This window comes from Salmo trutta, chromosome 8 (genome assembly GCF_901001165.1).
Source record: "Salmo trutta chromosome 8, fSalTru1.1, whole genome shotgun sequence".
Classification (NCBI taxonomy): Eukaryota; Metazoa; Chordata; class Actinopteri; order Salmoniformes; family Salmonidae; genus Salmo; species Salmo trutta.
The window spans coordinates 5405981-5421199 of record NC_042964.1 but is presented as its reverse complement, the minus strand read 5'-3'; the positions used below and the strand labels follow the sequence as shown (position 1 = coordinate 5421199).

Below are 15219 nucleotides of genomic sequence, written 5' to 3'. Positions count from 1 at the left end.
TTGAGCTGATTTCTTCACTTCTACAGCCACGGACACCGGTTCATTACTGAGATATTACTACATACACTACTTCATTACTGAGATATTACTACATACACTACTTCATTACTGAGATATTACTACGCACACTACTTCATTACTGAGATATTACTACATACACTACTTCATTACTGAGATATTACTACGCACACACAAATTCATTACTGAGATATTACTACATACACTACTTCATTACTAAGATATTACTACGCACACTACTTCATTACTGAGATATTACTACATACACTACTTCATTACTGAGATATTACTACATACACTGTTTCCTTTACTGAGATATTACTACATACACTACTTCATTACTGAGATATTACTACATACACTACTTCATTACTGAGATATTACTACGCACACTACTTCATTACTGAGATATTACTACATACACTACTTCATTACTGAGATATTACTACGCACACACATTCATTACTGAGATATTACTACATACACTACTTCATTACTAAGATATTACTACGCACACTACTTCATTACTGAGATATTACTACATACACTACTTCATTACTGAGATATTACTACATACACTGTTTTCATTACTGAGATATTACTACATACACTGTTTTCATTACTGTGATATTACTACATACACTACTTCATTACTGAGATATTACTACATACACTGTTTATTACCAGAGAATTTAAAACCTTTTTTGTAATAACATAGTATATGGGATTGATTTTAACCTGTTGGGGGTAGGGGGCAGTATTTACACGGCCGGATAAAAAACGTACCCGGTTTAATCTGGTTATTACTACTGCCCAGAAACTAGAATATGCATATAATTATTGGCTTTGGATAGAAAACACCCTAAAGTTTCTAAAACTGTTTGAATGGTGTCTGTGAGTATAACAGAACTCATTTGGCAGGCAAAAACCTGAAAAGATTCCTTACAGGAAGTGGCCTGTCTGACCATTCCTTGAGCTTCTTGACTCTGTTTATTGAAGACTGAGGATCTTTGCTGTAACGTGACACTTCCTACGGCTCCCATAGGCTCTCAGAAGGCGGGAAAAAGCTGAATGATGTAACTCCAGCCACTGGCTGAAAAACATTAGCGCTTTTGGCAAGTGCTCTATCAGAGGACAATGGGCTGAGGCGCGTGCACGAGTCGACCCCATGTTTTTATTTTCTTTCGTCTTTGAACCTAAACACGCTTTCCCGGTCGGAATATTATCGCTTTTTTACGAAAAAATGGCATAAAAATTGATTTTAAACAGCAGTTGACATGCTTCGAAGTATGGTAATGGAATATTTAGAATTTTTTTGTCACGAAATGCGTCGTGCGTGTCACCCTTCTTTACCATTCGGATAGTGTCTTGAACGCACGAACAAAACAGAGGATATTTGAACATAACTATGGATTATTTTGAACCAAACCAACATTTGTTATTGAAGTAGAAGTCCTGGGAGTGCATTCTGACGAAGACAGCAAAGGTAATAACATTTTTCTTGTAGTAAATCTGATTTTGGTGAGTGCTAAACTTGGTGGGTGTCTAAATAGCTAGCCCTGTGATGCCGGGCTATCTACTGAGAATATTGCAAAATGTGCTTTCACCGAAAAGCTATTTTAAAATCGGACATAGCGAGTGCATAGAGGAGTTCTGTATCTATAATTCTTAAAATAATTGTTATGTTTTTTGTGAACGTTTATCGTGAGTAATTTAGTAAATTCACCGGAAGTTTGCGGGGGGTATGCTAGTTCTGAACGTCACATGCTAATGTAAAAAGCTGGTTTTTGATATAAATATGAACTTGATTGAACAAAACATGCATGTATTGTATAACATAATGTCCTAGGGTTGTCATCTGATGAAGATCATCAAAGGTTAGTGCTGCATTTAGCTGTGGTTTGGTTTATGTGACATTATATGCTAGCTTGAAAAATGGGTGTCTGATTATTTCTGGCTGGGTACTCTGCTGACATAATCTAATGTTTTGCTTTCGTTGTAAAGCCTTTTTGAAATCGGACAGTGTGGTTAGATTAACGAGAGTCTTGTCTTTAAAATGGTGTAAAATAGTCATATGTTTGAGAAATTGAAGTAATAGCATTTCTAAGGTATTTGAAAAACGCGCCACGGGATTCAACTGGCTGTTGAGTAGGTGGGACGATTTCGTCCCACTGACCCTAGAGAGGTTAAGAAATTCCTGAGAGTTCCAGGAGTTCCAGAGCTCACAGGTGTGCCCGGGGTGGATTGGGATGCCATCTTGTTCCTTTTCAACGTGTGAGTCAATGACTATTCAAGCCATTGACTCACTAATGAATGAAAGATGATGAGCGATCGGCAAAGGCAATCTGTAATCTGATGGCATCACGGCTCGGTAAGAAACGTTATATATACAGTTGAAGTCGAAGTTCTGTGTCTCTGCGTATGTGTGTTTCTGTCAGTGTTCGGGAGTAGTGAACTACATGGAATTCAATTAGTAGTTAAACTACATATTGCAGTAGCTTTGTGGTTGTTGAACTAAATACAGATCTAGGTGGTATTTTTAGTAGTTTATTACTTTTCTGCCATGTTGCGGTGTAGCTACAGTTGAAGTCAGAAGTTTACATACACCTTAGCCAAATACATTTAAACTCAGTTTTTCACAATTCCTGACATTTAATCCTAGTAAAAATTCCCTGTCTCAGGTAAATTAGGATCACCACTTTATTTTAAGAATGTGAAATGTTAGAATAATAGTAGAGAGAATGATTTATTTTAGCTTGTATTTCTTTCATCACATTCCCAGTGGGTCAGAAGTTTACATACACTCAATTAGTATTTGCTAGCATTGCCTTTAAATGGTTTAACTTGGGTGAAACGTTTCAGGTAGCCTTCCACAAGCTTCCCACAATAAGATGGGTGAAATTTGGCCCATTCCTCCTGACAGAGCTGGTGTAACTGAATCAGGTTTGTAGGCCTCCTTGCTCGCACACGCCTTTTCATTTCTGCCCACACATTTTCTATAGGATTGAGGTCAGGGCTTTGTGATGGCCACTCCAATACATTGACTTTGTTGTCCTTAAGCCATTTTGCCACAACTTTGGAAGTATGCTTGGGGTCATTGTCCATTTGGAAGACCCATTTGCGACCAAGCTTTAACTTCCTGACTGATGTCTTGAGATATTGCTTCAATATATCCACATAATTTTCCATCCTCATGATGCCATCTATTTTGTGAAGTGTACCAGTCCCTCCTGCAGCAAAGCACCCCCACAACATGATGCTGCCACCCCCGTGCTTCACGGTTGGGATGGTGTTCTTTGGCTTGCAAGCCTCCCCCTTTTCTTCCAAACATAACGAAGGTCATTATGGCAAAACAGTTCTATTTTTGTTTCATCAGACCAGAGGACATTTCTCCAAAAAGTACGATCTGTGTCCCCATGTACAGTTGCAAACCATGGTCTGTTTTTTTATGGTGGTTTTGGAGCAGTGGTCTTTCAGGTTTTGAGTTTTCAGTGGTCTTTCAGGTTTTGCTGAGTGGCCTTTCAGGTTATGTAGATATAGGACTCGTTTTACTGTGGATATAGATACTTTTGTACCTGTTTCCTCCAGCATCTTCACAAGGTCCTTTGCTGTTGTTCTGGGATTGATTTGAACCTTTCGCACCAAAGTACGTTCATCTCTAGGAGACAGAACGCGTCTCCTTCATGAGCGGTATGACGGCTGCGTGGTCCCATGGTGTTTATACTTGAGTACTATTGTTCGTACAGATGAACGTGGTACCTTCAGGTGTTTGGAAATTGCTCCCAAGGATGAACCAGACTTGTGGAGGTTTCCAGTTTTTTTTCTTGAGGTCTTGGCTGATTTCTTTTGATTTTCCCATGATGTCAAGCAAAGAGGCATTGAGTTTGAGGGTAGGCCTTGAAATACATCCACAAGTACACCTCCAATTGATTTAAATTATGTCAATTAGCCTATCAGAAGCTTCTAAAGCCATGACATCATTTTCTGGAATTTTCCAAGCTGTTTAAAGGCACAGTCAACTTAGTATATACGTACACTTCTGACCCACTGGAATTGTGATACAGGGAATTATAAGTGAAATAATCTGCCTGTAAACAATTGTTGGAAAAATTACTTGTGTCAAGCACAAAGCAGATGTCCTAACCGACTTGGCAAAACTATAGTTTGTTAACAAGAAATTTGTGGAGTGGTTGAAAAACGAGTTTTAATGACCCCAACCTAAGTGTATGTAAACGTCCGACTTCAACTGTAGCTCGGCTATTAGACAATTCTTTAGAAAGGTTGAATAGTCTTGTTACGCTCGTCGATTGAAGAATTAGACCAAGGTGCAGCGTACATCTTTCTTTTATTAGATGAACACCAACATAACAACAAAATACAAAAACCGAACGTAACGTTCTGCAGGCTTCACAGCAGCTATACAAAAACAAGATCCCACAATCACAGGTGGGAAAAAGGGCTGCCTAAGTATGATTCCCAATCAGAGACAACGAAAAACAGCTGCCTCTGATTGGGAACCATAGTAGGCCAACAAAGAAATAGCAACATAGATATGCCCACCCAAGTCACACCCTGACCTAACAAAATGGAGAATAAAAATGGCTCTCTAAGGTCAGGGTGTGACAAGTCTATTGTTCAGCTAATAGCCCATCCTGTTATGCTTGTGAAAAATGAATAATAATGCCTTTTCTATTTCCACATGTTAAAGATTCCAATTGACAAAGTGTTTTAAGCCACAATAAGCACCAACCCCAATTAATAAATTTGGGCACAGTCGTAGTGTGCTGGAATTTGGGCAAGAATGTTCAGGGTTCGAAACCGGCTCTCTGCTTGCTATAGTGAATGAGTTTGATACACCTGGTATTAGATATGACTGAAAATAAACTTGATAAATAGTGATTTTCGTAAATTAACTTTATGACAAAAAAATATGCACAATCGTTTGTCTCTACATTAACTAACATATTCCTCTCAATTGTCCTTTTTTTGCTTGACTCGTTATGACGTTATAACTACATACATTTGCTTCCCCGTAATGTTTTGTCAGCCATCTTTGCTGAAGTCACCAGGGACGGATGCCCCGTGTGAAATGCATCATTGAACCACTCGATATGATTGGTCATATAAAAACCTTGGGACCCAAATGCATAAAGAGTGCTCTAACTCCCCCTTGTGGTGGTCTGGAGCGATGAAGCCGTGACACTGGATACCTCTATGTCCCGCGCTATAAGCTCGCAACTTTTAAAGGAGGAACCACTGTAAGAATGTTGTTCATTGACTACAGCTCTGCATTCAACACCATAGTACCCTCCAAGTGCATCATCAAGCTGGAAGCCCTGGACTTCAACCCCACCCTGTGCAATTGGGTCCTGGACCTTCTGACGGGTCGCCCCCAGGTGGTGAAGGTAGGAAACAACATCTCCACCTCGCTGACCCTCAACACTGGGGACCCACAAGGGTGCATGCTCAGCCCCCTCCTGTACTCCCTGTTCAACCACGACTGCGGGGCCATGCACGCCTCCAACTCAATCATCAAGTTTGCAGACGACACAACAGTACTAGAGCATCCTTGTTAGATGACACTACAGTAGCGGGCTTGATTACCTACAACGACGAGACAGCCTACAGGGAGGAGGTGAGGGCACTCGGAGTGTGGTGTCAAGAAAATAACCTCTCACTCAACATCAACAAAACAAAACAAAGGAGATGATCCACATCGAAGGGACAGCAGTGGAGAAGGTGGAAAGTTTTAAGTTCCTCTGCGTACACATCAACGTCAAACTGAAGTGGTCCACCCACACAGACAGTGCGATGAAGAAGGCACAACAGCGTCTCTTCAACCTCAGGAGGCTGAAGAAATTTGGCTTGTCACCCAAAACCCTGACTAACTTTTACAGATCCACAATCGAGAGCATCCTGTCGGGCTGTATCACCGCCTGGTACGGCAACTGCACCGCCATCAACCGCAAGGCCCCCCAAAGGGTGGTGTGGTCTGCACAACGCATCACTAGGGGCAAACTACCTGCCCTCCATGATATCTATAGCACCCGATGTCACAGGAAGGCCAAAAAGATCATCAAGGACAACAACCACCCGAGCCACTGCCTGTTCACCCCGCTACCATCCAGAAGGCGAGGTCAGTACAGGTGCATCAAAGCTGGGAACGAGAGACTGAAAAACAGCTTCTATCTCAAGGCCATCAGACTGCTAAACAGCCATCACTAACTCAGAGAGGCTGCTGCCTACATGGAAACCCAATCACTAGCCACTTTAACAAATGGATCAGTAGTCACTTTAGACAATGCCACTTTAAATAATGCCACTTTAATCATGTTTACATATCTAACATTACCATCTATTTTATACCATCTATTGCACCTTGCCTATGCCGCTCAGCCATCACTCATCCATATATTTATACATACATATTCTCATTCACCCCCTTTAGATTTGTGTGTATTAGGTAGTTGTTGGGGAACTGTTGGATTACTTGTTAGATATTACTGCACCGTTAGAACTAGAAGCACAAGCATTTCGCTACACTCATATTAACATCTGCTAATCATGTGTATGTGACGAATACAATTTGATTTGATTTGAAAAGTTTGAAAAAATGGCCAGAGGGAATAAGCGAAGACATTTCCCTTCATCCCGATATTATTTACAGCATTGTCTACATATTTACATATTTCATTTATCCAACCTTCGCTATTAGTGAAACCACATGCTTTTTCTGACTTCAGAAACCTTCCCTCTGGAGACATGAAATAAATGCTGTCCCCACAGCTTCTAAGTAGTCTTAATGACCAGTTGATCACCTCTTTGTTGTCACATACCCAGTTCTCCGTTCTCAATGACCTCGAACGTGGTCCAGAGGTCGACCGGGTTCGTGACCACGTTCCTCGTAACCAGCGTGGACTCTGCCAGCTCGTCTGACCTCATGGTAGGGGACAACTACCACAACACAACCACAAAGATGTTAGAGAGAGGAAAGGAAACAATCCCATCTTAGCAGGACTGGTTAATTTTCATTTCAGTCCATTTAAATTCACCCAGGAAGCGAACTGAAATGGCAGTACATTCTTAAAATGGAATTTCCATTAACTTGCTGAATTTAATACATTTAAATAGAACAACTGCAACCCTGCATGTTAGCGATCCCCATCAGATAATTAGGAAATGGAGGAAAGGTTGTGCATTTGTATCACTGTCAAAGATTTTCCATCACTTGCAATCTGGAAATGGAGAACATAAAACTCTACATTTGTTTGTGAAATAGTCTGCACAGAAACTATTCTGTAATCATAGTGTAGAGGTGAACAGAAAGTAAAGAACAAGCATGACTCAAGAGAGAAGAAAATAACTGTTAACCCCGCAGTGAGTTGTAAAACAGTCCACTCTACCCCCCCCATCCCCTTCCCACCACACTGCTGTTCCACACCTGCAAAATAAATCCATTACCTGCAGCTTACCACTGCCTCTGATTAAACGCAATTACTCACACAATTATATCAGAAGTGTCTTTGATTAGCTCGCTTTTGATTTATTTCGGTGGCAGTAATCCCATCAGGTTTAACCACCAACGTCTCGGCCCTATTCTATCACACCCTCCACTTCCTCCCTCTCTCTCTATTACCTCCATCCCTTGCTCTGTACCTCTAACTCCCCCAGACCCCATTACACACCCCTCCACCTCCTTTCCTTCTACTCCCTTTATCCCTCGCTCTCTCACTCCAACTTATACACTCCCCCTCTTTCTCACCCCTTACACACACACACACACACACACACACACACACACACACACACACACACACACACACACACACACACACACACACACACACACACACACACACACACACACACACACACACACACACACACACACACACACACACACACACACACACACACACCTTTACCTTGATTAAGCAGCAGTTCTCCGGCTCCCTTCTCTCCAGGTACACCTCAAAGATCAAGTCCCCGGCCGGAGAGAACTAAATAGAAGGAGAGAAAGAGGGAGAGAAAGAGAGAGAGAGAAACAGAGGAGAAAGAAAAAACACAACATTCGGATTAATTGGCTTTTGTTCTGAATTCCCACCTCGGTGTGGCCTGGGCCTAAACAGAGGGAACTAAGGGAAGCATTAGACGATTTGAGGAGAGTGGTAGAGGTCGTATTCTGAGCTACAGGCAAAACTAAATATAGTGCTTTTAATTGATGTGATGTTTTGGCAGAATGAGGGAAGCAAGCCAGAGGAAGTCAGAGAGGTGGAAAGGGGGGGGGGGGTAAGGGCTTCAAATGTAGTCAACATTTCTGCCAAACTTTATAATATCCCAATCAGGTGTTCAGTCTTTCAATCTGGGATGAATACTAACTTGAACTAACTCTGACCTTTGATTCGTGATTTGGAGTCAGTGGAATATCTGTGTGGAAATCTGAAGCATGTAGATCAAGTAATGATACTCCTCTTAGGATTTTTGATATTATTTTAGATTTAACACTGGGACAAATGTCTTTTTCAATCTGTGAGAATCCAGTCTGTTCTATACCATTGAGGTAACATACTGTATCAGGCCACATACAGAGTGTCTTAAAACACACGCACGAGGCTTTGGAGAAGTCCTTGGGAACCTGCAGACTATCACAGCTGACACTTCTCTCAATTTCCCTTCAACCTTGCTCCGGCATTGTAAAACAACAGCAGAGAGGCCATTGGACACAAAGTGACATTGGACACAAAGTGACATTGCATCAAGAGTAATATACATTATGTCTCTGTCCTTGTCCTCTGTTCTCTCTCTTCACAACAACAACAACAAAAAAAAACGTTTTAAGATCGGGTTATCATGAGCAAACCAACTTCTGAGACAAAAGTGAAAAGTCTGCCTCCTAGGAAACAATTCTTCTCAACTTTGAACTAAACAACCTATGATGTCCTCAACAACAGTAAGCCAGAGAGAAAATATTGTAAACAAGCGGAATGTGAGAAGTTGTGGCATGAAGGTCAAGACAAATGCCATGACAATGGCCGGGCTGCACAGGTAAAATAATAAGTTGGCCTATGACATGTCGTCATTATAACAGGTAGAGTCCTGTGTGTGCGTGCGTATGCGAGTGCGTGCATGTGTCCCACACCGGTAGAGATTACAGCCCACAGACAAAGAGCTGTTCCATTAGCAGAACTAAGGAGAGGAAAGAGGAGACAAACACTGAAGGGGAGATGGTGGAAGCTGGTGCAGGGAATGACAGAGGGATGGAGAGGGGGAAAACAGGAAGTAGAGAAAAATAAGGCCCGAGGGGGTGTGGTATATGGCCAATACACCATGTCTAAGGGCTGTTCTTATGAGCGATGCAACACGGAGTACCTGGATACGGCCATTGTACTGTTGGGGGTACTTGAGGACCGGAGTTGGGATCCACTGGCCTACAGTATGATGGTATTAGTCTTATGGGCATTTGCAATGCACCCCTTGACAATGTGCATCTGAAGCAGAGACAAGCTTAACTCTCACACATTGTTTACATATTGTTCAGCTATATGTTCTCCCACCCCCAAAAAATGTAGGCCTATGGCAGTATTGGCATTACATGTCATTATCAGCTGCAAAATGGGTTCACATGATTGATATCCTGACAAAATAGTAATAATCTAATAATACAACACAGAAACACAGACAAATTAGAGACAGATTCCCTTCCTCTCTTTATTGCAGGATCGTGACATGATTAATCATCATCAACACTAGTTTATCCTAAATAATAGTTAAGTTAACAATTAAAACAAGTTTTAAACACTTCACTTCAAATAAAATACTATTTCATATAATTCCAAAGTCTACAAGTAAGCTTACTCATATGTAAAGGTCAGCCATTTTAGTAACAAGTAGGCTATTACTACTAAAGCATCGTTTCAGGTATAATAAAAAAAGAGTCCATACCAGAAATGTCCAACATCGCTCTACTGATCCCTGATCTACTGAGTAAGAAGACTTCCAGCCCAGTAATAGCATAATTGATTATTAACTAATTAGGTTTGATACATTGAATCAGGTGTGTTAGTGCTGGGTTGGAACAGAAGTGTGCAACACCCAGCAAGGCTGGTCTGCTCCAGTTGTAATAGGATTATACATTGTGTGTGACTTTTAAACTATATTACTGTTTACAAAATGTGCTAAGATAGCTCGTTATATATAATCCATGGTATACAAGGATGTACCCTTATTCTCTTGGGACATTCATTAGGACCTCTTCATTTGCAGACAGGGTTTTACGGCTCTCTGTATCCGAGGACAGACAACATCACAAAAGATACAGGCTTCATTATAATCAAATTAGACAGCCCTGAATATTATGTTGCTATAACTCTCTTTCCTCAGTTTTTCCTCACAAGGGACTGGAGAATAGTTTCATAATGTACTCCCACAAATGTATACCCGCCCTATTCAGAGTAGCCTACTCTCCCTTCTCTGACAGCTGGAAGTGCTAACGTTAGCTAATCCTTTCACATTCTTCCATTGCTGTTAGCTAGGCTACCTAGTTACAAATGCATTTGGAGTTACAATGATAAATACATCAAAATAATTAACTAGCTACTATGAAATTCGCATGCTGGTGATATATTATTTACATTGCTAGCTATACAGTATATAAAGTTAGCTAGCTAACTAGCAAACATTACGAGAACAGCACATTGGAGTTAGCCTGCACACTATGTTTCTGTAGAAATCTAGCTAATAATACATTGTTTTTGATCATTATCAAAATATATTTACTTGCTTGAATAGGTTCTCCCACTGCCTCCGTTTTCTGGGTCCCTAGAAAAACTAAATAATGGGCAATCTTCCAGAAGTTTCTGGAAGTAAACGTGCTAGCTACTTCAGTGGATGTTGAACACATTTCTACCGACAAATGAACACATATCTAGTGGCAAATGTGTTAAATTATATAGATGATATGAAAGGGATAATCAACTCGAGGCTAAATGTGTTCATTGAAAATAATGCAACTCCATGCAAGGTCAGTTCCATTCCGCAAGCGGGTTGTGAAACACACCTTTCAAGTTGTTCAATAGTTTTCATAGAACGCATAGCCCCTCGTTGATTATCACTTACTTATACAGCTGGTTGAGACAGTACCATCAACTGCCCTGATAACTAAACAGTCCATGTGTGGCGAAAATTTTGAAATGCTGAGTCTTGGCCCCCAGTTAAAGCACACTTCAGTTTGTCTTGACAACAATCACTCTCAGCTGTGGAAACGAGAGACGAAGAGAAAGGTTTAGAGGTCTTTCTGTGCATCATGTTACTTATTCCTTCCTCTCCACCGGAAACGAGAAGGTCACAGTAGATTGAAGTGAAGGACAAGTACACAGGTCCCATGTGGCACAGTTGGAAGAGCATGGCGCTTGCAACACCAGGGTTGTGGGTTCGATTCCCACGGGGGACCAATACAAAAAAGTATGAAGATATATGTACTCACTACTGTAAGTCGCTTTGCATAAGAGCATCTGATAAATGACTAAAATGTCAAATGTAAACGTACAGTGTATCATAATGAATAGGCAGAGTTTACCCAAGAGAATGAATAGAAAGGGTGTTTCAAGTGAATGATAACATAATGGGTGGACTGGCAGCCATTTTGAGTGTACCGATGCCAGGAAGTAAAAGCAGGTGTGCTGTGATTTGTTGAGTCAACAATTTTATGAGCCACATCAGTTAGAACCATTTGAGTGAACATTCTACATTATCATGGCAATCCAGCCTCAGTTGAATGAACATTCTACATTACCATGGCAATCCAGCCTCAGTTGAATGAACATTCTACATTACCATGGCAATCCAGCCTCAGTTGAATGAACATTCTACATTACCATGGCAATCCAGCCTCAGTTGAATGAACATTCTACATTACCATGGCAATCCAGCCTCAGTTGAATGAACATTCTACATTACCATGGCAATCCAGCCTCAGTTGAATGAACATTCTACATTACCATGGTAATCCAGCCACAGTTGGTAGAACATTCCAAAACACCATGGCAATTATTGTACCAGTCAAATTGCCAGTAAAAATATGGCTGCCCACCTTTATTGAGTTAACTCAGCCAGAGACGAGAGAACGAGGGAGGAAAGAAAACAAAGAGGGTTGTTTTGCTGGCACCCTCACTCGAACTTAAAGTGCTTTCTGACGCATGAAGTCGAGGAGAAAATAATGGAAAGAAAAGAGGGGGAGGGGAAAAACAAAGGACAGCGCTCAATCCTAGTGGGTGTGTTTGTGTGTGTACCCTCCACTCTAAGAGCTAACTCAACAGCCTGAGCTAACAGGTGCTAGGCTAGGCACTAGGCTAATCACGCTACTACACAGCAAGCTACTAACAATGAACACCACCACATGGAAGAGCTAGCCTTAACTTCCTTGCACTCCCTGAGAGAGCCAGTCTTTCCTAAAAGCTTTAAATTGAATATCTGACACGTCTATTTTCCTCTTTCCTCTGCTCTCAATCCTGTTACCAGGTTACTAAAAACCTCCACTTTTAGTACATGAGACATTTGTCTAGCTCTCTTGCGTTTTTCGGGGGGCAATTTTCCCACAATAGCGTTAACCTTTTAGTTCAATTGGCCAGATTCATTCTGACAGCCTCTGGAAACCAACTTAAGGTGGGGGAAAAAAACAACCACTTTCAACACTTGTTCAACCACTTTCAACACTTTGTTCAAACACTTTTCAACGTCAGCAGGCGGCATAAGGTTTGAAGATTAATTTGTTTTCCAGGTTATCTGAACAAATAGTTTCCTGCAGCGCATGCGCCCAGGCATAAAGTAGCAGACAGTTATAAAGGTGAACAGGCATACAAACCCTCTCATTGCCCTCTGTCCAAACAACACCCACCCTCCCTGAATCATTGCATAACAGGAAGACAGTTAAAATCCGACCTTAGAGCTCAGCTTACACACATGCATGGAAACACACCCACAAAGCAGTCCAGAGGTCTGATTGTGTTTGTCAGTGGAGCTAAACAGGTTGACTTACTGTGGTGTCTTTCTTTTCATTCCATCGTGTGATGAAACTGTTCTCACTCTCCATCTGCTTGAGTTGGTCCTCGTTGACCTGGGTAATACAACAGACAGACAGACAGACAGACAGACAGACAGACAGACAGACAGACAGACAGACAGACAGACAGACAGACAGACAGACAGACAGACAGACAGACAGACAGACAGACAGACAGACAGACAGACAGACAGACAGACAGACAGACAGACAGACAGACAGACAGACAGACAGACAGACAGACAGACACAGACAGACAGGTAAATACATCAACCCTGTCCATTCACATGAAGAAAAGCAGATACTCTGTACATAATATCTGTGCTAGCCTAATGGTTAGAGCATTGGGCCAGTAACCGAAAGGTTGCTAGATCGAATCCCCGAGCCGACAAGGTAAAAAAATCTGTCGTTCTCCCCCTGAACAAGGCAGTTCCAAGGCCATCATTGTAAATAAGAATTTGTTCTTAACTGACTTGCCTAGTTAAATAAATAAGGGGACATATATAACATTTTGGGTAAAAATAGAAATCCCCTTTAATTATATAAAACCAAACAATGTGGAATTACAGTTGTGTCCAGTAACTTTAATTTAAGCTAAAATGAACGAACTATAGCGATGGGAAGTTCAGGAAGTTCAGTTGGATTGTTCAGCGGGTTTTTTATTATCAGCTGAATAAATGACTCCAGTAGCCCATCGATATAGTTTGTTCCTTTTAGCTTAAATTAAAGTTAAAGATACTGGACACAACTGTAATTCCACATTGTGTGGTTTCAAAGCGCCAAAGCGAGGTAGGGTAAATTACACTTTTTATTCTAACTTTCCCCCCCCCTCACTTTCAGAGAACAATTTGCTTTGTCAGGGCTATGCATTGCAATGAAGACTGGAGAGAGAGAAAAGACACACACACACACACACACACACACACACACACACACACACACACACACACACACACACACACACACACACACACACACACACACAGTGTGTTGGGGTCTGATAAAAAGCCCACATCCGCAGCATTCCACCACATAATAGTATTCCTAATTAGCCTGAACGTCTCACTCATTTTATGCCACGGTGGTGGTGTGTGTATTCACTGAGATTGGGTCCTCATTGGTTCAGCTTAATGGGTATTTGTCAGGCGAACAACAGCAGCATTCCAACCTGATTAGGAGGGAATGGAAGGATGAACGGAGGGATGAATGGAGAGAACAGTCCTCCTCTAGGTGGGAAAAATTCCCGGAAGAATTAGTGTGACACTAAGATCACTCATTGTTTTAAGTTTCAGACAGTCACTGTTTTAAGTTTCAGACAGTCACTGGTTTAAGTTTCAGACAGTCATGGTTTAAGTTTCAGACAGTCACTGGTTTAAGTTTCAGACAGTCACTGTTTTAAGTTTCAGACAGTCACTGGTTTAAGTTTCAGACAGTCATGGTTTAAGTTTCAGACAGTCACTGGTTTAAGTTTCAGACAGTCATGGTTTAAGTTTCAGACAGTCATGGTTTAAGTTTCAGACAGTCACTGGTTTAAGTTTCAGACAGTCACTGGTTTAAGTTTCAGACAGTCACTGGTTTAAGTTTCAGACAGTCACTGGTTTAAGTTTCAGACAGTCATGGTTTAAGTTTCAGACAGTCATGGTTTAAGTTTCAGACAGTCACTGGTTTAAGTTTCAGACAGTCACTGGTTTAAGTTTCAGACAGTCATGGTTTAAGTTTCAGACAGTCACTGGTTTAAGTTTCAGACAGTCACTGGTTTAAGTTTCAGACAGTCATGGTTTAAGTTTCAGACAGTCACTGGTTTAAGTTTCAGACAGTCACTGGTTTAAGTTTCAGACAGTCATGGTTTAAGTTTCAGACAGTCACTGGTTTAAGTTTCAGACAGTCACTGGTTTAAGTTTCAGACAGTCATGGTTTACGTTTCAGACACTCACTGTTTTATTTAAGACACTCTTTCAAGTTCAATACACTCACACTCAATTATACTGAATGAAAATATAAACACAAAATGCTTCAATTTCAACGATTTTACTAAGTTACATTTCATATATGGAAATCAGTCAATTGAAATGAATTCATTAGGCCCTAATCTATGGATTTCACATGACTGGGCAGGAGCGCAGCCAATCAGAATGAGTTTTTCC

General features: G+C 41.1%; 1 protein-coding gene across 1 annotated transcript in view; it reads right to left on the bottom strand.

Moving 5' to 3' along the window:
* The window catches only part of arap2 (ArfGAP with RhoGAP domain, ankyrin repeat and PH domain 2), a gene marked incomplete at its 3' end in the record, with an annotated part of 151628 nt that overhangs the window by 2580 nt on the left and 133829 nt on the right, over positions 1-15219 (bottom strand). The window contains 3 exon segments of the mRNA XM_029759778.1: positions 6855-6972; positions 7944-8018; positions 13052-13129. Coding sequence (XP_029615638.1) covers positions 6855-6972; positions 7944-8018; positions 13052-13129 — 271 coding nt within the window.